This window comes from Gordionus sp. m RMFG-2023, chromosome 2 (assembly GCF_954871325.1).
Source record: "Gordionus sp. m RMFG-2023 chromosome 2, tfGorSpeb1-WG-v2, whole genome shotgun sequence".
Lineage (NCBI taxonomy): Eukaryota > Metazoa > Nematomorpha > Gordioida > Chordodea > Parachordodidae > Gordionus > Gordionus sp. m RMFG-2023.
In genome coordinates, this window is record NC_088776.1 from 865328 (window position 1) to 891235 (window position 25908).

Genomic DNA, 25908 nt, shown 5'->3' on the forward strand with positions numbered 1-25908 from the left:
CCTGCTAGGCAAACACCAATTAGGATGCGGAACTAAAGAAGGCGTAGATATAGGCTCCCACTGCTTACGAATCTACAATAAACTCCGTTTTATTTAAAATTGATTTTAAGAATGCTTTCAATACAATATCTCGTCCCTCTGCACTCGAATCTTTTTTCGATAATGTCCCCCAATATTCGCGATTCATAGACATCTGCTATAACAATAGCACTCCCCTCATCTTTAATGGTAGCGTTATATACTCTGAAGAGTGAGTACAACAGGGCGACTCCCCTCCCGGCCCTATTCTTTTCTGCTTAGCTCTTCATAATATGATGAAAGATCTTAAATCTGATTTTGATCTCGACATAAACCTTTGGTACCTTGATGATGGCACGCTTTGCGGTAATCCACATCAAATAAGTAAACCCTTAACTATCTCGAATGCTCTAAAATAGGTTTAGAATTAAATAAAACTAAAACTGAAATATGCTCCCTCAATCCCGAGATTCCCTTAGATTTATTTAATGATAATGAATAGACTAGTATCAAAAAAGAAGATATCCAACTATTAGGCTCTCCATTACTTAATAATAATATATCCGAAAAAATTATCGATAAAACTTTTTCTGAGATGCAAAACTTGGAAAACATCAACCAAATTCCATCGCACCAGCTTTTTTACTTATTAAAAAAGTGTTTATATCTTCGCAAAATCTTACATCTCTTCCAACCATCCTCCTCATTCACCTCAAAATTTTTCATTCAACACAATATTCGCTTAAAGACCTTTATTCCATCTCCGGCATAAAGCAATTAATATAATCATACATAACGCTTTTAATAAGGCTAAAATATCCAACATCCTTGAACCTCAACCTCTCATTACAAGACGGCCTCAGTCCCAAAGGCTTACCTGCACACCCTGGTCCAATGGAAAATCCCTTATTTGGGATGCAACCTGCGTATCATCCTTTCCTTCATCAATTAATACACCTCTTACTTGTGGGGAAAATAAAAAAATTAATAAATATACAAAATAAATAACTTTTTATTTCAGCCAATAGTTATTTCAACTAACGGCAATTTTTCACATACATATATTTTTTTTTAAACTTTATCACGAAAATTTTTTGGCATAACAAACGAAAATCGCTAATCCTTATAAATAAAGACTTCAATTATAAATTTTTAAACACAATTATACTTGCTTTTTAGGTACATTTTCATTATTAAATTAAGCTCTTTTTAGAGCCTTCGATACTATTAATATATTTTTTTAATTAGTAATTTTATATATTTTTACATATTTTAATAGAGTTGTTTTAATATTTGTGTTTTATCATTTTTTTTTAAATTATACCATACCAATATTATTTTACAATATAATAAAATACAATTTAATATGTTCCAGAATTTTCCAGCAAACATTCCAATCTTAATGATTTAATTAGATATAATAACAAATATTTAATTTTACAAAACATTTATTGAGCGTTGCATGAATTTTAGATGGAGAGTGCAAATTATTTATTTATGCTTTTTTAATTTTGCGCTAATAAATTTTTTTTAATTTCAAACGTCCACGGCTGGTTCGAAGATCTAATGGCCATGACGAGTGTTAATCTTTCTGACCATAAAATTGTCAAAGCCAAGATCCTGATATGGAACATATGGAGTACCTCAATTGGACTAAATAACAATTCTAAGCAACCGGCAAATCTATTCCGAAAGCAAAATATCAATAATCTACAGGTACCAGAGATTAAAGAGCTCTTCGACCGAGGATTATGCGAGAATGCAACGAATTTTGAAAGCATATCCCGGTCCAAAACTATGAAAGAATGCTGGATGATTTTCAAAAATGACATTCACGTAGGAAGAAATAACCCTCTCGCGGGAAATGATTGGATATCCATGGCAACTATGGACAAAATTGAGGAGCTGCGTTTAAATGGCCACTTGGATAGGGTACTTTGGAAGTCCATACAGAGATCTCAAAGAAGCGACAGAAGGATCTTCACTGAGGAAAGCTTGCGAAATCGATGCAGATATGAGAGGAAATAGGTTTTTTGACGCTTATAGCAAACTTAAATATTTTTGCAAATCAAAAACCTCAAAAAACTTCCTACCATTCGTCTGGAAAATAACAGAATCATAATTGACCAGGATGATCAGTTGGTACTCTGGACTGATTATTACATGAGGATCTTTGAATCTAGGAGACCAATAAATACACCACCGGAATTGCAAGATACTCCTCAATCCACCCCACAATTCTCACTAATTGAGATCTCCACTGCACTTAAAAAACTTGGAAATCATAAAACCCGATCACCAGTCCTCTTTAACATAGTAATGAACAAAATTCTAAAAGACACATTGGGCGCGGCTAATTTGCTGGAACTTAACACATCATTGAGTAATACGTTTCATCTAGAGAATAGAATTATTAATTACGCTAATGATGTGGTAATCATTACAAAGGACCTTGAGGAAACCGTGAATCTCATTCAATTGTTGAAACTGGTAAGCTTGAAAGTTGGGTTAGAAATAAATTTTAAGATAACTATGATTCTCTTAGCAAGACACATGCCTCCTATAGAGAATTGATATCGGATTGGAGACGATCAAGGTGGTTACTCAAATAAAATATTTTGGAATTACCTTAGATAATAGAGGGGGATGTAAAGAGGAACTGAGGTTAAGATTACAAAAAGCCAGGGCATCTATAAGTATTTCAAGCTTTGGAAGCCGAGAGAGATTCCTATCTTCACTAGACTACGCATTTTTAATTCAACGGTGATTTCTGTTCTATTATATGGTTGTGAAACATGGGAAATCACTAAAGCAGACAACAGAAAATGCCAGACGTTTATTAACAAGTGCTTAAGGTTAAGGATAATAAACAGCGTCTTCTACCCTAGACTCATAACGAACGAAAGATTATGGAGACAATCGAATCAAGAAAAAACGAATTCAATTTTTAGACATCCTAGCATTAATCTGGTTCATAACGCTTTAACTTGGTTCTTTACCTGTAGAGTAAATTATACAATAGATATAAGACGTTATGGTTTCACCGCGTTTTGAAAGATGTTGCTGATCTGAATATAAACTGGAAACAGTTCGTTAGATTGAATAACAATAAAAATTCTATCAAAAAGCTTCTTATATAGGTACCTAAGATGAAATTCCTCATCCGTTACCAAACCTTTCTCCCCCTTTATCTACTTGAATACCTTTATAGTACAGGTTTCTTTTCTCTTATTTAATAATTACATTTTATTAAAAATGACTCGCTAAACATTAATTTAAACTAGCCTCCCCCTTTCCAATAATGATTAGATACAAATAGGATTATAGGTATGGATGTGGGCTGTCTTTTTAGGCCTTTCCCTCTTAATCAGCTCAGCTCACAGACGTTTAAATGATGGTCCTCGGACTATTGTGCGTACAAGTACGTGCGGCTTGCCCACAAACGTGTAAAGAGCTTCTCATATTTTCTTCCCCGATAACTTTAATAATCCAGTTAGATGGAAATGAGAAAAACATAGCTTAGCTCTGTTGTTCCCACAACGTTGAGAGGGCGAATGCGCTTTATCACGTATCATGTAATTTTGCGCTAAAATTTAAAAATGGATAAAAAATTGTAAGTATAATTTATTTTATATATTAATTGATATTTTATTTAGAATATATTAAATGATATTTTATATAATTTTAGAATATATTAATTGATAATATAATTTTAGAATGTGGGATGATAAGATTACTAAAAAATTTCGTACCTTACTGGAAACACATCCAGTTGCCTGGAAGCCTCAGCATCCTGATCATGGTTTATTAGCCATTAGTTTAAGGTAAATATATATGAATAATGATAAATTTTATTTTTAATAGCTTGAAGAAGGAATTTCCATTGCATGATACAAGTGTATCATGCATAAAAAAGAAGTTCAAAAATTATAAAGATGAATTGAATATGATAAAATTGGACAAGAATGCATTGTTGCATGAAAGAATCTTGGCTCTTTTGGAAAGGGTGCCTTCTGGGAGCCAGTATAAAATATATATTTATCTATAAATTTAACATTACTATAGATTATTTCTACAATCAATGGCAGAGGGTTTAGAAAGTATGAGCCATTCAAATAAATATTTATTCAAACTTGAAGTAACTCGATTGTATCACGCTTTAATGGAGCAGCAACAAAGGGATCCAAACCCTACAATTGAATTATCACCTCCAAATTCAACAGAAACACTTTCAAATCAAACCTCATTAGATTTATTTGGTGAAGATTGATTTGTTTTTTGTAAATCTATTTATTTATATATTGTCTATTTTTTAACAATATAATTAAATATATTTTATTAAATAAGATATTTAATACTCTTATATGTTATAGTGTACATTTTTATTATTAAAGAAATTATTTTATCAAAAATTAGAAAATTTAAAATTATTTTTTTAAAATATATATAAATAAATAAGCTACTAATTTTAAAATTTATTTAGCAATTATTAGATATATTTAATCAAATTTGATTTACATTATTTATATTTATCTCTTTTTATGTAATAAAAATTAAGTGTCCTGAAAAATGTAAAATATATAGATTATTATTGTTATATATATTAAGGTAGGATAAACAAATAAATATAGATATTTACACATGTGTATCATAGGTCTCACAATCAAGGTGATATCTGTGAATATATTTTTAAAAATAACAAAATATAGATTTACAAATTTATATTTAAATATTTTTTAAATATCCATCTTTCAACATCATCAGGTATGCCCTCCATGGATACAATAATGTTGTGTGATAGACATATAGTCTTGACTATTATTTCTACATGAGCTATACCAATTTCCATACGTCTATTAAAAAGTTCAAATTTCTTAACTCCCTCCAAGTGCATGTGATAACCTAGTATCGTTTTTCTCTCCTCTAATGTCAATTTTTTTTAGAATAAGGTTTCATAAATAATTAGACAATGGTGGCATTATCTGCTACCATAACATAGGGCATATCACTCTTGCAAATGTTTCTTTATATAGGCTATGCGGGATTTTTTTGGATATCGTTGTATTAAATGCTAACTGTGAGAAACTCCAGTTATAAAAAACCTTTTATATAAATAGTTTTCTGTTAAATTACCATATTTTACCTTAGAGTGAGAAATAATCTATCTTCTGCATCAATTTGCTTGTTGAAGTTTGTTGCATGAGGATTAATATTATCATAAAGAGGTTCACTGTGGTAAAATTGCTTGGTTGGGTCAAAAAAATGAACCAAAACCAAAGCAACCAAGTTGGTCAACCAAATCCATTGACCCTATTCATTTTATTAAAACTTAAATATTTTATTAATATCACATCAATATTTATCAACAAAAAAGCATGATATTATTTAATATTTTTTATTTATATTATATTATAAAATGAAATTTATATTATATTATGAAAATGGTTTGATGTTTTTTAATAAAAAAAAATGATATGCTGCTAAATTGTAATATCATTTTAACAATAAATTTGTAATTTTCATGCCCAAAATTTTAAGCAAAATATAATCATAAGATTTGATGAGAATTTTAAATCTTTTTGTAAATAAATCATTTTCGAAAAATTCTTTAGTGAATTTTAATATAAATAAATAAATCTTTTAGGTGAATGAAATCTTATAGTTTTTTTTATATCGTTTTTCTGAAATTATTATTTTAAGTATATTAAAAGAAGTGGTAATTTCTAAATAATTTATTTATATCTAACTTTTTTATGTTATTTATAAGATCTTTTTAAGAAATATTTAATGTGATAATTGTCATAATATTCGTTATTTTTTAACATGTTTGAAATTTTTTGGCATAAAAAGGTAAAAATATTTTTATTATAAATTAAATGAAGATGTTCTTTGAATAAATGATTTATATCTTTATTTTTAAGATATTATATTTTTTTGTCGCAAATTAGAAATAATTAATATTGCAAACATTTAAATGAAACTTCAGTTAATATGTACCCTGGATAAGTGACGATTGTCATAATCGTTATTTTTTGATTTTTTTACTCAAATTGGCAAAAAAATATAACAAGAATATTTAAATAAAAATTCAGGGAATAAGTACCCTAACACTGGATATTTAGTTTGCTACTTTTTATCCTTATGCGCTATAACCCATAAAAGCTATAGCGATAAGAAATTATTTCTTAGAACCTTTTCTTATCAATCCTAAAATCCATTTTCATATAAGCATAACTGCAATATTTAAGTCACCACTGTCGTTTTATGCACAATCTTACCAAGATTCACCTTATAAAGCTTCATAACAAACAACCCAAGTAACCAAAAATGAGAAAATATTCTACATTAGACCGATTAACCGCTACTATACACTTTAGTGCATTTAATAATATGTGTATATTTCTAAACAACCAAAAAAAATGTAAAAACAACGGCCGATGACTGCCCTAGGACCAAAATATATTTGTAGCTATGACAACTGCAAGCTAAAACAGCTCTTCGATACATTTCCAAAATAAGGACCTGAACGATCTTTTACTTACCTCTTACTATAATAAAATTCTATATGGGCTACTAAATAATTCCGTTTAATTTAATATGTGTTGCGTTATTCTAATTTCTTAATCTTATTATATATTTTTATAATCTAATTTTTTGTTATTTGTTATAATCTAATTTTATTTTATAAACGGCGTAACCTTACTTTTTTATATATTATTTTACTTTTTTGTATTTCGTTTTATATTCTAATTTATATGTTAGAAAATGTATAAATACCTTTACTAAAGAAAAAGAAATTAGTTAATAAAATATATTTTTACTGACTCGAACCTCGCGCAATATCGTTAAGAATTCTAATTCTTTTCATGGTGCCCTCTGGGTGGTCGACTGGAAAAAGATGACTACCCATTATGACTCTACCTTGTGCTTAACCTATGGAGATGACTACCTATTATGACTCTACCTTGTGCTTAACCTATGGAGATGACTACCTATTATGACTCTACCTTCTGCTTAACCTATGGAGACTGCTTAACCTATGGAGACTGCTTAACCTATGGAGATGACTACCTATTATTACCTTATTTATTGTGACTGCCTAATCTATTGATATGACCAATGCCTAATCTATGGAGATGACCAAGAATCAAACCTTAGCACGTTCTTTCATGCAAAAAGCTTCTTTTCTTATGGTGTCCCGGCTCTGGATGTTGGACTGGAATATGATAGCCAGCACCTAACCTAAGGTGGCAACCTAGAAAGAACCAATATGAAAGTTGGACGTTAGGTTATGAATTCTATTTTGTGAGACCAATGATGATTACTTATTATTCTAATCCACGTAAGAAGAAAAGTTATTAAAAATTAAAATTTTATGCCAGGATAAAGGCATGTTATAAATTTTTAAAATTACTAAAATGTAAAATCATAATGGATAATATTGATATTTTTTTGATTTCTTGTATGATGACGAATTGTTGTTAATTAACAAAACCTAAAGATGAATTCTTAAATATAATTAAAATTAAACCATTAAAAATCCTAAACAAGAAGATAAAACTTAATTTTAAATATGTTAAAATGTAATTTTTAAATCACATGATTGATTCAAATAACCCTTATAAGTAATACTTAATATGATAAAAAGTTTTTGAAATTAAAAGCTTTGAAGACAAAAAGTTATGTAAAAACTTAACATTCATTTTAGAAAAATATATTTAAATTATGTGGTGATGAGATCATTTTCTAAACTATCTTATGAAGAATTTTTTTTTTGAATTAAAATTAGGGTGTTAAATTTAAATTTTATATTTAAAGAGAGGGAAATGTGAATAATATTTTATTTGCATATTTTAACCTCGGAGATTGAAAATAAACAAAAATAAATTAAATACTAAAACGCAAAAATTAATTAAACGCTAAAACGCGAAAAAATAAAATTTATTAAAACGCGAAAAATTAAAACGCTAAAAATATAACAATCTTATTGATTTATCATTCTTCACTTATTTTTATATTTTGATGAACTAGTAATTCTTATTATTCGCGACTTACTGATGATTATGACGATTTTTAAAAATTGTGATTTAAACGAACTAACGTGCAAAATCAAATTAATCAAACCAACGATTGGGACAAGCCAACATTATGATGATTCGTGATACAACTTGATTACCAAAATGATAAACCACTTGGACAACAAACTCTCTATATTTCTCCGATGAAATTATCAGAAGAGGGAGAATGTTGCGTTATTCTAATTTCTTAATCTTATTATATATTTTTATAATCTAATTTTTTGTTATTTGTTATAATCTAATTTTATTTTATAAACGACGTAACCTTACTTTTTTATATATTATTTTACTTTTTTGTATTTCGTTTTATATTCTAATTTATATGTTAGAAAATGTATAAATACCTTTACTAAAGAAAAAGAAATTAGTTAATAAAATATATTTTTACTGACTCGAACCTCGCGCAATATCGTTAAGAATTCTAATTCTTTTCAATATGCCTTTGCGAATATTTAGAATTATTATAGAATATAGAATAGTAGAGATATCCAAGAGAAGATTATATAATAGATACTAATAAGAATGAATTGAAACAAAAATAAAATAATTTTTATAGCATAAAACAATATAATATTTATTTTTCATAAAAAATTTGAGATTAATGATTTTTCTAAATTTTACTCTAAGAATAAGCTTATTTAAATTTATATCTAGAGGTGTACTAATTATATCTAAGAACTATCAATATATTTTACCATGCAGGGTTGGGCAGTATCGCGGATATTTGTATCTAAGATACATATTATTTAAAAGTATTTGTATCTTAACCAACTTTGTATTCAAAAAGATACAGATACTTTAAAAAAATTTATATTGGTTAATTTAAATAGTATTAAAATTTAAAATGATATTGTTTTAAGATTTAAATGAAAAATTTAATCAAAATTTAGATATTTTAAGATAATTTTTGATATATGACGTTGGTCGTCATATAGCAATTTGCTAACAATTAGAACTACCATATTTGAATCCTTTTATATCTGTCTATTTTAAAATTATGGAAGAAGAATAGAATAATATGTTTATCTTCCTCTTCAGATGATTCTTCAACCGAAAATTATAACAATAAATTTAAACTAAGCATACTTAATGGCAAATTTTTTGAAGTACTTCAAGATGATCATAATAAAGAAATTCATCGTGACTTTGGTATTGACGAAAACGTTATAGCAACTGTTACAGATAACGGCTCTAACTTTAAGAAAGCTTTCAAGGAGTTTGGATATTCTATGGAAGCTGTAGAGAATGACTTTGACATCAATGATGATGAATGTATAGAATTCGAAATCATTGAAAGTATTATTTAATACTTCTTTAAAATTTATTATGATATTGTAAATTTAGTAAAAAATTTTATTCAAAAAATTATTTATTTGTTTATTTAAGGGTCTAAAGAAGCCTCAATAACATTGCCTCAACACATTCATTGTTTGTGCCATACGATAAGTCTAATTGTCACAACAGATGTCGAGAGAGCTATTAAGGATTCTCCTAACATTTCTAAAATTCATCATCCTGCAATAGCTAAATGTACTAAGCTATGGAATGCAAATAATAGGCCTAAAACTGCAGAACTTATCAAAGCAGTTTTAGGAAAACAATTAGTTACACCTTGTTGCACTAGATGGAATAGTTTGTATGATAGTCTTCATAGTTTATTAAAATTTAAAGGCGAACTTCCTAAATTATGTCAAAAATTAGAATTTCTAAATTAAGAGATATTGAAATTCAATATTTAGAAGAATATTGCAATATAATGGCCCCATTGGCTATAGCGATTGACAAAATACAGAGTGAAATCAACTGCTATTATGGAGAATCAGCTCCAATTTTAAATGTCGTTAAAAAAATTACAAATTTAATTCAAACCAATCTACAATTTTGCAAACCATTAGCTGTTGCCATAGAAAATTATTTAAATAAAAGATTTAAAAATATATATGATTTTGATAACAATTTTAAAAGTGCATTTTTGGCAACTATTTCTCATCCCTATTTTAAAAATCGTTAGATTGATGGTGAAAAAGAAAAAAAATACCTTCAGGATTTGTCATTACATGATGTTTTATTTAAAAATAATATTGAATTAATACTTCAACAAAATCTTCAATTGATGAAGATGATGATTACTTTTGCCTTAAAAGTACCACATTCAATTCTAATAATTCAATAAATGATATTGAAATAGAGGTCCTAAATTATATGAAAGATGACAGGCGGAGTATAAATATGTTAAATAGTTATAAATATATAAAAGAAATATTTATTAAATATAACACAATATTACCCTCCTCAGCCCCCATTGAAAGATTATTTAGCTTTGCTAATATGGTTAATAGACCAAATCGTCAAAGATTGAACGAAAAATTAATAATATTAAAAAATAATGGTGATTTATGATGCTGATTTATTATTATTTACTAATTATATAATTATTTACTAATTATATAATTATTAAATGGAATATCGCATTATCTTTTATAATAAATTTGTTATTTTCTACAATTTATTTTAAATATTTTTTTATAAAATACATTTTGATTTTGACTATTTAAAGTTTTTTAAAAAAGTATCTTGTATCTTAGATACTTTTTTTAAAAAAAATACAAGTATCTTGTATCTTATAACTTATTGAAATTTTTCTAAAGTATCTTGTATCTTAAATACAAAATTTTATAAAGTATCTGTATCTGTATCCGAATACAATTTTTTGAAAATTTGCCCAACCCTGTTACCATGGTTTTAATAATTCAATACCAAAATACAATTTATTCAATATCTTGCGGGGATTTCTATCAAATATTTACAAACTGAATGTTTTAATTTACTATGAGAAAGAATAAGGCATCATGTTAGAGTGTTATCTCATGATATGGTCCATACCTTGGGGCTGGAGATTTGATAATAAAACTTAATATATACGGGCTCGACAATCACAGTCTAGAATTCCAATATTATTTTATAAAAAATAATAGGGACTGGGCAATGAGCTAATCCTAAGCCCTGCAAGACCTCATCTAGGTCTTGATTAGTTTAAGATTTGAAAAAGCGATGTCTTCCCGAGGCCACTGTGATCAAATGTTAGGGAGATTTTAAAGTAATCGATGTAATAGGTACGTTAGCTTATTAATATAGATGAAACTTAATTTTTTTTGTAACTTAGATTGTGTTGTTATTACATTAAAGTTAAGATTTTGGTATCCATCACTATATCTAATTCATTAATGTCCCCTTCCAGTGAATCTTAGTTTGTAAGTAAAATATTAAAAAGATTAACTTTAAATCGAAGGGGGCCAAAATATTCTTTACATATTTAAGGGAGGTCTGTACAATGATATCATAGCTTCATTAACCAATACTTACTATGAAGAACTCAAAAGGATATTTTTCTTTAGGAATATATAATAGGTTCATTCTCAACTCCTTACGAAAACTGTTTTTTTTGTTGGTAGGTATTTATAAATTTTTTCTCCTTTACTCATGGTATATTCTTTGGATAAATTAACCACCCTTTAGGCTACCATTTGCTGTTTTTTTTAAAATTATATAAGTTACGCACGATATTAGAGAATGAATTCGCAACAGCCTATGATTGTGTCATGCTACCGGACAAGAAGTTGAGACTCTGACAGCCTCAAGGCACAAACACGCTCTTCAATTCACATCCAAAATTTATGATCGCCTCCCCTTTAAGAGTCTCTTACAAGAATGAATTTAATAAACTTCTTACTCACAATTAAATTTAAATTTATATTTATTAAATTTTTAAAGAATAGTTAGAATTTCGATTTATTTAGTGTACGTTAGAATCAATGTCTTTTTTTCCGGCAGTTTTTTTATAAATTTTAAAAAAATATGATTCTAACAGGAAATACATTCCATTATGTTTGGAATACCTAACTTTATGAATTATAAATAATTTTGGCTGTTAATTAACCTTTGATTCATCCATAATTTACTGTAAAAAAATTTATGAAAAGAATCTAATATAAAATTTTATTAAATTCTAAAGTGTATGGCAAAAATTTGTCTGAAATTTATGAGGGTGGGTATTCCAAACATAATGCAATGCATTTCCGGTAAAGATTAAATCTTTAAATTTAAATAAAACGCGCTCAAAAAATGATTTAAATGTTGAAAAAATAACACACTACCCTGAAATACATTGACGCTAACCGGGGACTCGAACCGGTTACGGTTCTTAAGATAAAATTTACAAAGGTTCGGTTCGGTTTCAGCTAATTAAAAAGGTTCATAATGGTTCATTACCGTTAGAAATTTTTTTTTTTATTGAAGCAAAAACCATCGTCCAATTTATTTTTTATTATAAGCATCTATGAATTATATATAAAAAAAAAATATATGAGATTCAAAATAACTCGTTTTTTAAATATATTATAAGTAATATATTTTCTAATATAAATGGATTTCATATAGGTTTATTGTGACGATAGCACAAATTTTAGCCCTGAAAAAGGCCCTTTCTACAGAAACTTGTGTTGCGGGAACCGCCAGTACTATAAGAGCAACTCTATACAATTCTGGATATTCAAAATTTTTTGATCCCTAAAATATAAAAACTGAACCGGTTTGAACCGGTTTTTTACTCCTGTTCGGTTACGGTTCTGATATTTAAATCGGTTTATAATGGTTAAAGGGTTAGTTACTATTCACTCGGTGTTCCTAACGCTAACATATATAAAAGAATTTTTTAAAAAAATAATTTAAATCGAAATTTTTTATAAATTTATTACATTTTAATTTTAAAGAAATTTTTATAAAAATTTGTCTGATTTAAAAAAAAATTAATGGACTTTTTATCATTATAATTTAAATATACTTTTATTCTTTATTTTAAATATTAATTACTAATTAGTTTATTTGGAATAACTATAAAATATGAAGGTTTAAGAAAAAAGATTACTTCGTGTATAATGTTGGGGAATATATTTCTTCAAGGTCTCCTTTAAACATTGTTGTAAACAGTTAAAAAAAAACATTAACGAAAGTTAAAAATAAAATAATTTAATTTAAAATTTAAAAAAAAATAAATACATAATATGGACGAAACATTAGATATGTTTATATATATAAGGGTTAAGTATGTATTCCCAGTTGGGAATGGGCTGAAAGGTGAAAAATTTTAAACTGTTTTTAATTTATATCAAGCAACTCTTTCTGGGTTATCATGCGACTAAAACACTATTTGTTAGTTTGAATCCCTCCACTTACCCACCCTTTAAATATTTTTTTTTTCAGATAAATCTAACAGAAAGTTAGGGAAAACTAGTAAAAATGCGATTATTTCAAAGTTGATGTAATTCCTAGTATACTTAGTTAATAAATCATTTTTCATATATCTTTTAAATATAAGAGAAACATCTATTTATGGGCCCATTCCATGTCAAATGGATCAAAAAAAGCACATTATCAGCCGACCCCTTTTAAAATGGTTAAAAATCTCTGGAATTATTTAGATAGATATATAAATGAGAAAGCCGTTTATTTTAGCTCGCTAGCATGCCTGGTTCCCGAGATATAGGGGTTCAAAAGTGCTAAAAAGAGCCACTTTGGAATCTGTAAAATTTTTAAAATGCTTGTATCTCAAAAACTTTTCATAGTATAAAAAATATATAATTTATCATATTGTAGGCAAAAGAAATCTCTAAAAGGCTATCAAAAAAAATAATAAAAATTGGCGCCAATTTGAGTCTTTAACTTCCGGTTTACCTATCTTGCTACCTGTATTTTTAAACAAAGAAGGGAGTTTGTTTTCGAATTTTTTTTTTTGCTATTTATTTAGACACCTTTTATAAATATATATACGATGTCAAAACCTTGGCAACGCTATCGACTTTTCCGAAATATAGATTTTTACCAAAAATTGAAGAAAAAAGTAGATGGCACAAATGGTTGAAAAATATTGTTCCTATAAGGAAAATGAAAATATTGATACGTTTATAGGAAATGTGATAAAATTTTCCAGTTCCGCCCTCCTCCCCCCCCCTCCCACCATCCCTAAAAAGTTTTACATTTTTTAGACCTCTACTTTGCTATAATCGCGAATGACTTATTACCTCTATAATGTATAACAGCTGCAGTAAAAACGAATATTTTATTAAGCATATTATCGATTATATTTTACAAAATAAACTGTTTAAAACGATCTCTCTTTCCGGGTAATATTTAACTTGTCCGTTCAGATTAATTATAAATAATTTGTCTACCAATAACATTCTGGATTTGGAGAGTGCAAAAACATATATTCTAAATGCAGGCCAATTAAAGTTTTATTTTATATAACAGATGGACGTACCAAATATTAAAATGTTGCAACCCATTTAATCTACAGAGAGATGCTTATTATCGAGTGAATCTAAGAAAGATTCTACCCTGGAAGACCCAAAAAAATTACCATTCCATTTAGATATGTTAATATGCTCTTCATGCCGACAAAAATTAGCAAACATTCCTTAAACTTCAAATGACAATGTAGATATTGATTCTCCCACAAATATAATTAATCAAGAGGCTATTGATAACATTAATAAATCCCTTAAGAGAAAACGCTTATGTGAAAAGAAATATTCGAAGAAAAATATATCTAGAGTAAAAAAAAAGTTTTAACGACTATAATTATGCTATTATCTTCATCAAATGATGAAAAATTCTATGAAATTCTAGATAACTTAAAAATTAAAAAAATTAAAAAAATTATATTAAAGTTTATTATTGGAAATTTGTTACATTATTAAGTGACTAATGGGCATATGCCCACTCTGCTCCTCAGTTTAATTAGTATATTTAATAGAAATTCAAAATTTTTTAGTATTAAAAGTGAAAATATCCGGTTATTGATAAGTTAGTAGCAAAATTTTACCGTAATCCGTAATTTCATAAAGCGCCATCTATTTTTTAAACAAATTTTGGAGTCGATAGCGTCGCCAAGGTTTGACATCGTATATATATTTAGCAAAGGTGTCTAAATAAAAATGAATAAAAAAATTTAGAAAACAAACTCCCTTTTTTGCTTAAAAGCATAGGTAAAGCAAAATATGTAAACCGGAAGTTAACGGCTCATATTGGCGCCAATATTTATTGTTTTTTGATAGCTCTTTAGAGACTTTATTTACTTACAATTTGCTATATTATATATTTTTTTAATATAAATAGTATTTGGAGATATAAGCATTTTAAAAATTTTACAGATTCCAAAGTGGCTCTGCAGCCCCAATATCTAGGGAACCAGGTGTGCTAGAGAGCTAAGATAAACGGCTTTCTCATTTTCTTAACTATCTAAATAATTCCAGAAATTTTTAACAATTTTAAAAGGGGTCGGCCGAATCCTGATCGATTTGACGTGGAATGGCTTATGCTTATATCTTAAAAAATTTGAAAATATCCAAAAAGGCATATGCGAGGCCATATTGTTTTTTATATTAGAAAATGAATTAAATATTTATGATCGTATTTTTATGATTGAAATCTTTTTAAAGGTGTTTTCCATATTATAATCGACAAAATTATAATTTAAAAAATTGATTGCCAAACGCTAAATAATCTCAAATTCTATTATTATATTATATTACTTATTCTTGGTCCAATGATATTAATATTACCTGAACTGACATTCTATTCATTTAAATGTAAAGTTTTGGAATTCTCTTTCTAAAATAAAAAAAATCTTCAAAAGTTTTTGATATCTGAAGATAAATTGTAAAAAAATCTCTGAAATACCCAAACATAAATTATAAATCAAATTTTATCTAAAATTCCAAATATTTTTCAATTTTGTTTCTTTCAAACCTCTGTTGGGTATCAATGCTAATTAAATGGTGACGTTAGTTTTTGGTTTTCCAATATGTGAATAATTTATAATAAAATTTTAAGAAACTTTAGAAGTTTTCATTTATAAACAATTATCATATGTGACCCCACACATCTGTTTTATATTCAACAATACTCTCGAAGATTGAATGAATCATTTAATCTGTCTAGCTAATTTATTATGTGTCTATCAGTGTATTTCGTTTAGATTAATCAAATTTGAATACGAAAGGTTAATTTATTAGAATTTCCCTCCGTAAATTATGAAACTTAACAAATATATTAGTATACAAAACTAATTATGATAATAAAATGATAAATTCCCAAATTATTTTGATCCATATTTTTATGATTTTTTTTCTTACACCGTGCCTCTCTTCATTCACGTGGTCCCTATAAACAAATATAAAAATGGTTATATTGAAATCATTAAAGAAATTTATCAGAAGTAAGTAAATCCAACATCTACATGAGAAAGAAAGAATTGGACATCCCCCCTTCCTCATTTTCTTACTCATACACATTAAAACGCATCACTTACCACCCTTAAAAATATATGGAGCTTCCCCAGATCGAAGTGAATCTTATTATTTTCCATATAATAAAATATACCAGAGTTGTTAAAGTATTTTAAGTATAAAAAATGTTGTATCTGTATCTAAATACTCTCTTTTTAAGAAGTATCTATAACTAGATTCTATTTTAGAGGTATCTCTATCTGTTTTTTAGATGATTTTCTATAAGAATTAGGCACCGTTGATTGAAATAAAAATGCCACCTCTCATGCTAATCTTTCATCTTTAGAGAATTATTCGAAAAAAAAAGAAAATTAATTTTTCAAAAGGTTGGTTTTTAATTTTTTTTTTGGTATTTATATATTAATTTTGCCTTTCATTTTTTCATGTTTATGTAAAAGAAAAAAAAAACTATTGTGCCAGAAAGCCCACCAGCTTGGATTATATTAATAATTAAAGAAAATCTTTGTTGGTTAAGAAGTCCGATGTAGGATTTTAGCTAAAATAATATTATTTAAGCATAGAAGTTTTTAGCTCCAAGCATTTCTGCCAGCTATGTGCAAAATCCTTAGGCTTACATAATGTTATTTTGGTTAAAATTTAATCGGTTTTTTAAAAATCTATCCGAATCTAGCTTTTTAACAACTCTACTAATAAGGATATTATTTTTTTTAAAAAAAAATCAACCTTAAATTTAATACAAAATTTTTTTAGATAGGTTTTTAAATTTTAAAAATTTTAAGTGGATAATATATGCCTAATTAGAGTGGGGGATTGCGAATATAAATTGGAATAAATTTTTAAAAATATTATTTCAGAAAAAATTTTTTTTATAGCGCATCATTCTGCAAATTAAATTATGTAAAATATATTTAACCAATCTAGATAATCTGCATCTCCCAGTAAAATCACAGTACCTATTCCCTGTACAGTTGCACCCTAAATTTATATAAATAAAAAAAAATTAATATATATATACATATATAATAAGCAGAGTTGTTAAATAGATATAAAAATGTGGTATCTGTATCTGTATCTAGATAGATTTTTGATTAAATAATCTGTATCTAGATAGATTTTTGATTAAATAATCTGTATCTAGATATTATTTTAGACGTTGTATCTATATCTAGATCCATTTAAAAAGTATCTTTTAACAACTCTGATAATAAGTATGAGTTATAAAATTATTTTTATTTCATTTTATTTACGGTTTTGGCATTTCAATCCATAATAGTTTGGCCTACAATTGCAGGCACCATTAAACTTGCAGCTATTGTGCCAGAAAGAATTTTGACAATCTGTGGGACATTCTTTTGATGAATTTGTTTTAAATAAAAAATATTATAGTTAATTTTAAATGTCTATTTTTTTTATAGTATAGTAAAAATTTTTTAACCTCCTAAAATTATTGAATGTAAAGAGGGGTGGTTTTTCACTGGTAGGTCCCTAAACTGATTTTACTTTTATAAAAGTCGGTTTCTAACCGTGATTCAGACCAAGAAGAAGAAAAAGCGTTTTTTGACATTTTATATATTTTATTGAAAAGAAAAAATTGTACCTGATTCACAATTTTCGCCATAATAACCCTCTTTACAGATGCAACCTCCTGTGGGAAACGGTGAGATCGAATTATTCCTATCACAAGTGGATTCTATTTTCGTTATTGTATTTTTTTTTAAGAGTTGTTGAAAAATAAAATAAATGGATCTAGATTATATTTTAGCATGATTTAGCCAGGAATATATGTTTACATCGACACGGAGCTTAGCAAATTTGAAAAAAAAACATAAAAAATCTAAAAATATCTGATTTTACCCTGAACAGTACTTCAGAATTTATAGTATTATTGGTATATTCAGATATAAATTAGGGGGGGGGGCTAATCTAAGTTTTTTGGCAGCCTATTGTCTGATATTCAACAGGGATAGGTATACTTTGCATATTCTGAAATATGAATTTTGGGCAGGATTCAATTATTCGGGAAATTTAAATTGGCCCAATATAAATGAACTTAAAGTTCTAAGGATTTACTATATAAGCCAAGATGATATTCTAGAAACCCTAACTCTTATATAATTGGATAAAATAAACAACCTCGATTACACCGAGCCCCATATTTCCAACCTTTGCAACGGCATTGGCCATGTTCATCACAAAATTTATTTTCGGAACATAAACTACCATCTATAATAATTATAAATATAATTAAAATAATATTTTCAAGTAAATAAAGAAAGAAAATGTAGAAAAGTATAAAAAAAAATATTATTTGGTCGATATAAACTTCACATCTTTTACAACCAACCAATAAGTGATAAAACAGGCAAGAATTCTTGATGACTGAACATCCTAAATAATTTTTCCGCTAAAATCCCCATAGAAATTTAACAATTACAAATTAAAATATAACTATTAATCAATTATTTTGACATAATCCCTTACTTGAAAAATTTTTATAATCTGGTTCATGCAGTACATATATATACATCACTAATGTATGCATTATATTTTGCTGCAACATTTAGGTGTTCTTTCATTCTTTCTTTCTTTCTTTCTTTCTTTCTTTCTTTCTTTCTTTCTTTCTTTCTTTCTTTCTTTCTTTCTTTCTTTCTTTCTTGTTGTTGTTTAGCAGATATTTGATAATTGTTTAATTAAGCATGTGGTGAAAAAAAAATGGCCGTGGTTTGGCAAATAGTCTGACGAGATTTTTCCATAATCCTAATTATAATTGGCTAGTCATTTATTAAGTGGAATTCCTCAATAAAACTGCTAAAAATATAAATTAGGCTCTATAAATTTAAAATTTGTAATAAATTGACTGAATTAAGATAATATTTATTATATTTTATATAATATCATATCATATTTATAAATATTTTCAAAGGGCACAAATCTTATAGAACAATTTGACAAAATTCCATTGTGGATGAAGGGGGAGGGGTAGGAATATAATTTTTTAAGGTGACCTGGCATCATTCACAGTTCTATCAAACAAGGGAGGGAGAGGCTTTTCATAACTAATATCAATATAAACATTTGTGGGTTTATGGTACAATAACATCGTAAAAAGGCATTTAGGGCCAAAATCTATAATAATATTTATACGAAGTTATAGCTATTAAAAGACAAAACCGAGCCATGGGATGAGGTAGGTATTTTTTTTTTATAATAGTTGAATATATGTTTTAATGATAAACAATCCAATAAGAAGTGAAATTGTTTTTCACTTGCGACAATCTGTCAGCATCCTCATGAGAGAATAAAAAAAATGGAGGGAACACACCCAGATTTACTCTCCTATCCCATATTATTTGCACCATAACCCCTGAATACTTCCCCCCCCCCATACGGATACAGGGAGCTAAATGGCTTCCTCAAAAAGCAGTATAAAATAGCACTTGATATAACATTTTTTTTAGAGAGATGGGTTGGTTAATTCGTTAATAATCACATGTGTGTGTGGGTGGGTGGGGGGGGGGGTTAGATACATCTCTGTATATAAGACCAATTATATATGAATAAATTTAATACTTAGAGTTTCATTTTCAGGGATAATTTTGCATAAACATCTACCAGATAAATCACAGCCAGACGAAACTTTGCGATCACAGTGACAGACTTATAAAATAAATAGAAAATAAAATTAAAATTAAAGCGTTATGTGTATTATTTTTATATAATTTATATTACAAAATATTTAAATTAAATTCATGCATAAATAATAATCTATCAAGTACATTATACATTGAATGTCATTGACACCAACCAATTGTTTCTAAAAAGTTGGGAATGGGTTAACGCATGAAAAAGAATTTAGAAAAAAAAAAGTTAAATACATGTTCTAAGAAGATGACAGTGCCGCATCAGAAAGATTAGAAAAATTAGAGATTTTAGAAAAGAAGAAGATTTTTGAAAAATGTTTGTAAAACAATGCAATTCTTGACGAAGCGTTGGATGAACGTATTAGACACCAATTCTTTTGCGGTGCCAAATGGGAATAATTTAAAATAGAGAGTTCTATCTAGAAATTACTTTATTCCGTAAGAAGCAGAGAGCGAAATGAGATAACACTGTATATGTAGTAAAGAAATTTAGCATGAAGAATCAGGTTAAAAACGATAAAAATAGAAACTTAATTTGGAAATATACCAGCCAATTGTATGCAGTGTGGAAGGTTACCCTCGAGAGTCAGGGGATCAATTGTTATCATATAGGGAAAATTAGATTTTGCAAGAAACTGTTGAAACAATAAAATTCTTAATATCGCTGATATTATACAGTAGCCGGGAATACTTAAACAATATTTCGAATAATCATATCTACTAACAGAAAAAGTTTTAATATAAATTAAACGAGACGACGATATAAATGCATTTTGACATGGGGAAATAACTCCCTTCTATAAAATAAGATGAGTTTAAGTTAGGATTGGAAAACCTGCAACTCCGGGTTATGTGTTATGGGCACATCGAGTTGTTAGTTTGCTGAGAGAACCGCTAATTAATGCATAATTGGGAGAAATAAGCCAGAAATTTAGCTAAGATATATAATAAATTCGTGTTTTCATTATAAATTGACTTTGTATACCGTAAATAAGTTACAAAAAAAAATTATATGTTCCCTTCGAACCGATGAACTGTAAATCTAAGGATATCCAGAATAAATATACCGAGTTGGCAATTTAGAGATAGTTAATAGAGTAAAATTTACTACACCCTAATGATGCTAAACAATAGAGCTAAATCTATTCTCTTAAAATTTTATTACTTATTAAAAGTAGTGTTGTTAAAGGGCTCGTCTCGTTTTGAGTCGATCTTTAAAAAACGGCTAAACTCAATATTTCCTCGAAAAATTACGCGCGCCTGAGGATTTTGCTCATGGTCTAAGGAGGCTTAGAACAATATTTTTTCTGACTTAAATATTGAGTTATAAAAGCCATAGAAGGCGAATTAAGATAGTTAAAATCCGCGAAGATCATTGAAAGTGATAAATTCCTAAGACACATACATGATAAATATGATACAACTTTAAGAAAAGTCAAGAAGTTTGCGCTAAATAATATGGATTGACTCTAAGGGGTTTTTTTTTCAGTCAGTTAAAGATATTTTATAACAGCTTTTGGAATGTTATAGTAATTATGCCGGTGAATTTTGGTGATAGACTTAAACTCATATACCAAGGATATTCAGAATATAATGAAGTATAAAGCGCATTTATATATATATTATGGAGGGACTAGTTTAATAGAAACCGAACTATTTTTAAATCAAATTTTATAATTTCCAAAAAACAGGGGATTAATTTAGATGACTCCCACTGTGCTAATCGAAATATTATTGGTTAATTCCTATTCCAAGAGGATAAATTGAACCAATATGAATGACAGCAGTTGGAATAATGATTAAAAAACTGAACCAAAGGGTTCTCTTTCGGGTATATTGCAACAGTAGTGAGTTATAATGTGTAAATTTGCATACCATGAATTTAAATCGTTCTGGAAAAGTAAATACAATAAAGAGATAATAGAAAAATCATATCTGGGGGCTAACAGGGAATAAAAATTAAAAATGTATTGTCGCTGTGAGAATTACAACACCCCCCCCCCCCACCTCCCTTCCCATGTTTGATTGACATATAGAAATATTGCGCATAGTTCCATACCGGATTTATAGGCGGAACATATGTTGTGCAGACGTATACTTTAATAGATAAAGTTAAGCCAGATCCAAGAGAGAGGATGCTTGTAAAGGTAGAACAATAGAAAAAAATATAATGATTAGAAATTTGAAAAAAAAAGCGTAGAATTTGTGGAGAACTACAAGCTGTTATAATGATATATCACCTGGTTGATGAGAATGTCAACGTGCAGAGCGTATTATTTATTTTCTAAAAAAAATATTCTCTATATTATGTCTTTAAATTCAGATTTACTCGAATCCCATTGGAGGAAAACGTAACTGTCTCATAAATTTAATTTAAAGAAATAGAACTTAAAAATTACCATACCCTTAAAGATTGTGTAAAAGATTCTAGACTCGGCTGCTTTAAACAGGTTTGTAAAATAATTGCCTACAAGTTACTTGGCCCAGCCCATAATATTTGTTTGTCCGGGAAAAAAAGATGTAAATTTATATAATTCTATGTTTTGAAAAAGAGTTCTGATACGGACCCTAAAAGATCTTTTGCAGATGTTGCCCAGTTAGGGTTCAAGCGGATCTCTGATATGACTTCTCCTAGCTCTTGACATATATTTGGAAAAAAACTTACTTTTAAAAAATAAATAAATTGGAATAACAATTTAGGATATTCAACATTATATATAAGTTATGGCTTGGCTCAGGATATACTTACTAAAACGGTCTAATGTGTGCTCAGGTAATTTATTTAAAATTTAAAAAAAATAATATTTCATAAATACTGTAAGAGTAACATGTTACAAAACAAATACCTTGTTACTTTTACAGGATAACGCGAAATGTAATGACGTTACTTTATGAGTGACACATAGTAACTATTTAACCTGGGGTTTCACAATATAATTTAACATTATACCTCTGTTACAATATTTCCCATACGTAAAATCTTCGCATATGCAGCCGCCTATAAGATTGCACTTATTCAAAGGGCAGTTCCTATCGCATCCTTGTTATCATTATATAATAAGAGAGATGCTAAAATATAGTACAAATAAGATTCTTAAGTTAAAAAATATACTTATTTATATGTGCAATAAATGACATTATAGAGTAAAATTTTATTAAATTAGTTCACTAGTCGGTTTTATTTTCCATGACTCAATAAGTGCTCAAAGTATTTAAAATTTTTTTTAAAGAATTATGAGGATATTCCCAAAATTTAGATGTCAATCAAACCCCCACTAGCCGTTCACTCTAGTAACAAACACCTAACACCACTTCCTTTGCCGAGTTTTACTTGCAAAAGGAAGTTGGTCTTAGGGGTAGAGATAACATGACACATGCCATTCAAAAAAATGGTAATTTTATTTGTATATTATCTTTATAACATTCTTAAACTTCGTTTAGAAATAATATAATAACAGCTGATTTAGTTAATTGGTCTTAATACGCTATAACTGTTGCATGTTGCAAAAATAATAAGATATATATATATACTTCTTTCGCATTTGTTGCCCCAGTAACCATCGAGACAATGGCAATGCCCGAAGTAAGAGCAACTTCCGGCTGATCTATTTTGGTTACAATCGCAATCTTATTGTTTTCATAAATAACGTAATTTATAATTATACATTATCATCCATAAGCATAATAACAACAGAATTCTTGTTTACTTTCCAATTATTTTATCATGTATAATAATATCTACTTACATTAATCTTAAAAATAATACGTAAATCCAGTGTTTGACGAGCAAAAAATTCACAAATGATTTTGTAAAAGATTTTTTTCTGTCTAAAAAGATTTGGAAATTGTGGGTAAAATTTGATCAAAAAGAATATTTTTAAAAAAGATTTTATATTATGAATATCCTTTGAAGCTCTGTGTAAGAACTAATTATGCATCAGGGATTCAGTTTCTTTCAGATCAAATCATTTATTTTACTATCTATATAATTATTTCGAGTAAATTTTTTTTTTCTCTGATTTTAAATAAGTAATTTTATTTAAATATTTATAACTTCCTAAAGGAATAAGGTGAGTTATAAAATATTGTATAAAAATATTGAAAAAAAAATGATTAAACGTTTTGGTTGAGACAGGTTTTCAATTAATATAATATGTATTATATTATTATTTTTTTTAAATAAATTTTAAACATAAAATATTATTCGTTTTTAAAGGGATTTTCTGGAAAAATAGATAAGTGGAATAGGAACAAAGAATAATTTTCTTTTCAGAACTGGGAACAGCGATAAAATGCTTTTGATCTAACCCTAAAAAAAAAAATATATTTTTTTGGGTGGAGTTAAATGTAAAGATACAAATAACAGATTAAATGAGATTTTTTTTAGAAAAAAAAACAGCATAATAAGGTCCGTTTATAGTAATCGCGATAAAAGCCTAAGCGAAGCGGAGAGTACATCAGTTTCATTTTATCGCGTCGCTAAACGCCAAGATATTTATTTTGATTTTGTTAATTTAGATATTTCAAAATTAGCGATGTAGTTGCTAATTTCGCAGTTTCTAATAAACTAGAACCTAAAAAAATAGCAGCTATTTATATTTGTAACTAATTTATTCTTTTATTTAACCTGCAGAACAATTAGTCCCATATTTACCGAACCCACAAGTGTTCTCTTTCGCCTCACCCATTGTAACCGCTAAATAAATTTAAAAAAAAAAGAAATTTATTTTGTAATGTTTTTTTTTATATTTGTAATTCTTTAATTTTTCTTATTATATTCTTATTTCTTTGTTTTTTTTATTTTAATATCTTTTATACAATTATATTTTTATTTTTAATTATTTTTTTGATTTTAGAGAATTAATATTTTTGAATTTTATTCCATTAAATTTGGTATATCATTTCATGCCTGTAAAAACATGCAGTTATATGATACTTTTTCTCTATATCAATAAATAAACTTACCAATTAGGAGAGCACATAGTAGAATTAACGAGATATTTTTAAGCATAGTTAATTAATTTTTTTTTAAAATATTTTTTAAAATATAAATTTGTTAACAAAATTAAAAAAAAATATGATTAAATTTCTTTTATAATATACGTGTATATATATATATATATGAATTAAAAAAAATATCTTATCTACACTATATAGTTATTAGAAGAACCAAAGAACTCAATAACAATAACAAATGGATTTAACCTTGGAATTATATATTAAGAATTTCTGTTATAGTTTTCATAAAAAAAATTGATTGCGATTAATTGCATTTCTTAACTCTCCTATAATTTAAGTTAGATTAAAAAAATTTATTTTATTTGATTGTAATAAACAACAAAAAAAAATTTAATCTTAATTTTTTTTTAAAGTTATAAATCCATCTAAAATCAAATAACAATTTTGATATAAAAATAAAAAGAAATTAAAAAATATAATTGTAATTGTAAGTGTTATCACTACTATATCTAGTTTACATAATGGTTGTATGTCTCCCTTTTTAAAATCGTAAATGCTTTCAGAAGTTATGATTTTGACTTAGAAGTCAGGAGTTCTAATTAGAGATCTGCATTGGGATCCTTACTTTCTAGTTCAATCAATCCGAGAAAATATAAATTTTTGATCCGATAATTTTCCATATGATTTAAATATTAAAATATAATTATTAATCTCTTACCAATTAGGAATGCACTTAACAGAGATAACAAGATATTCTTTAACATTTTGGATAATTTTTTTTTAGAAGAATCTTTCAATTTCTTAACATAAAAAAAATTAAATTAAATAAAAAATTAAATAAAAATTTAAATTTAAAAATAAGATTGCCAAACATAACCTCGATTTAATAAAGTCAATAAAAGCAGA

The 25908-nt window shown here is 27.3% G+C and overlaps 1 protein-coding gene across 1 annotated transcript; it reads right to left on the reverse strand.

Moving 5' to 3' along the window:
* Nucleotides 1–16179: 16179 nt before the first annotated feature.
* LOC135924774 (cell death abnormality protein 1-like) lies at nt 16180–25135 on the reverse strand. Its single transcript, XM_065459882.1, has 10 exons — nt 25009–25135; nt 24671–24739; nt 23575–23670; nt 22994–23083; nt 19973–20059; nt 18536–18625; nt 18000–18092; nt 17650–17751; nt 17316–17377; nt 16180–16316 (listed from the first exon to the last, which is right to left on the reverse strand). Exons 1-10 carry the CDS (start codon nt 25052–25054, stop codon nt 16302–16304), a joined length of 750 nt encoding a protein of 249 aa, XP_065315954.1. The 5' UTR covers nt 25055–25135; the 3' UTR covers nt 16180–16301.
* Between the last annotated feature and the right edge of the window lie 773 nt (nt 25136–25908).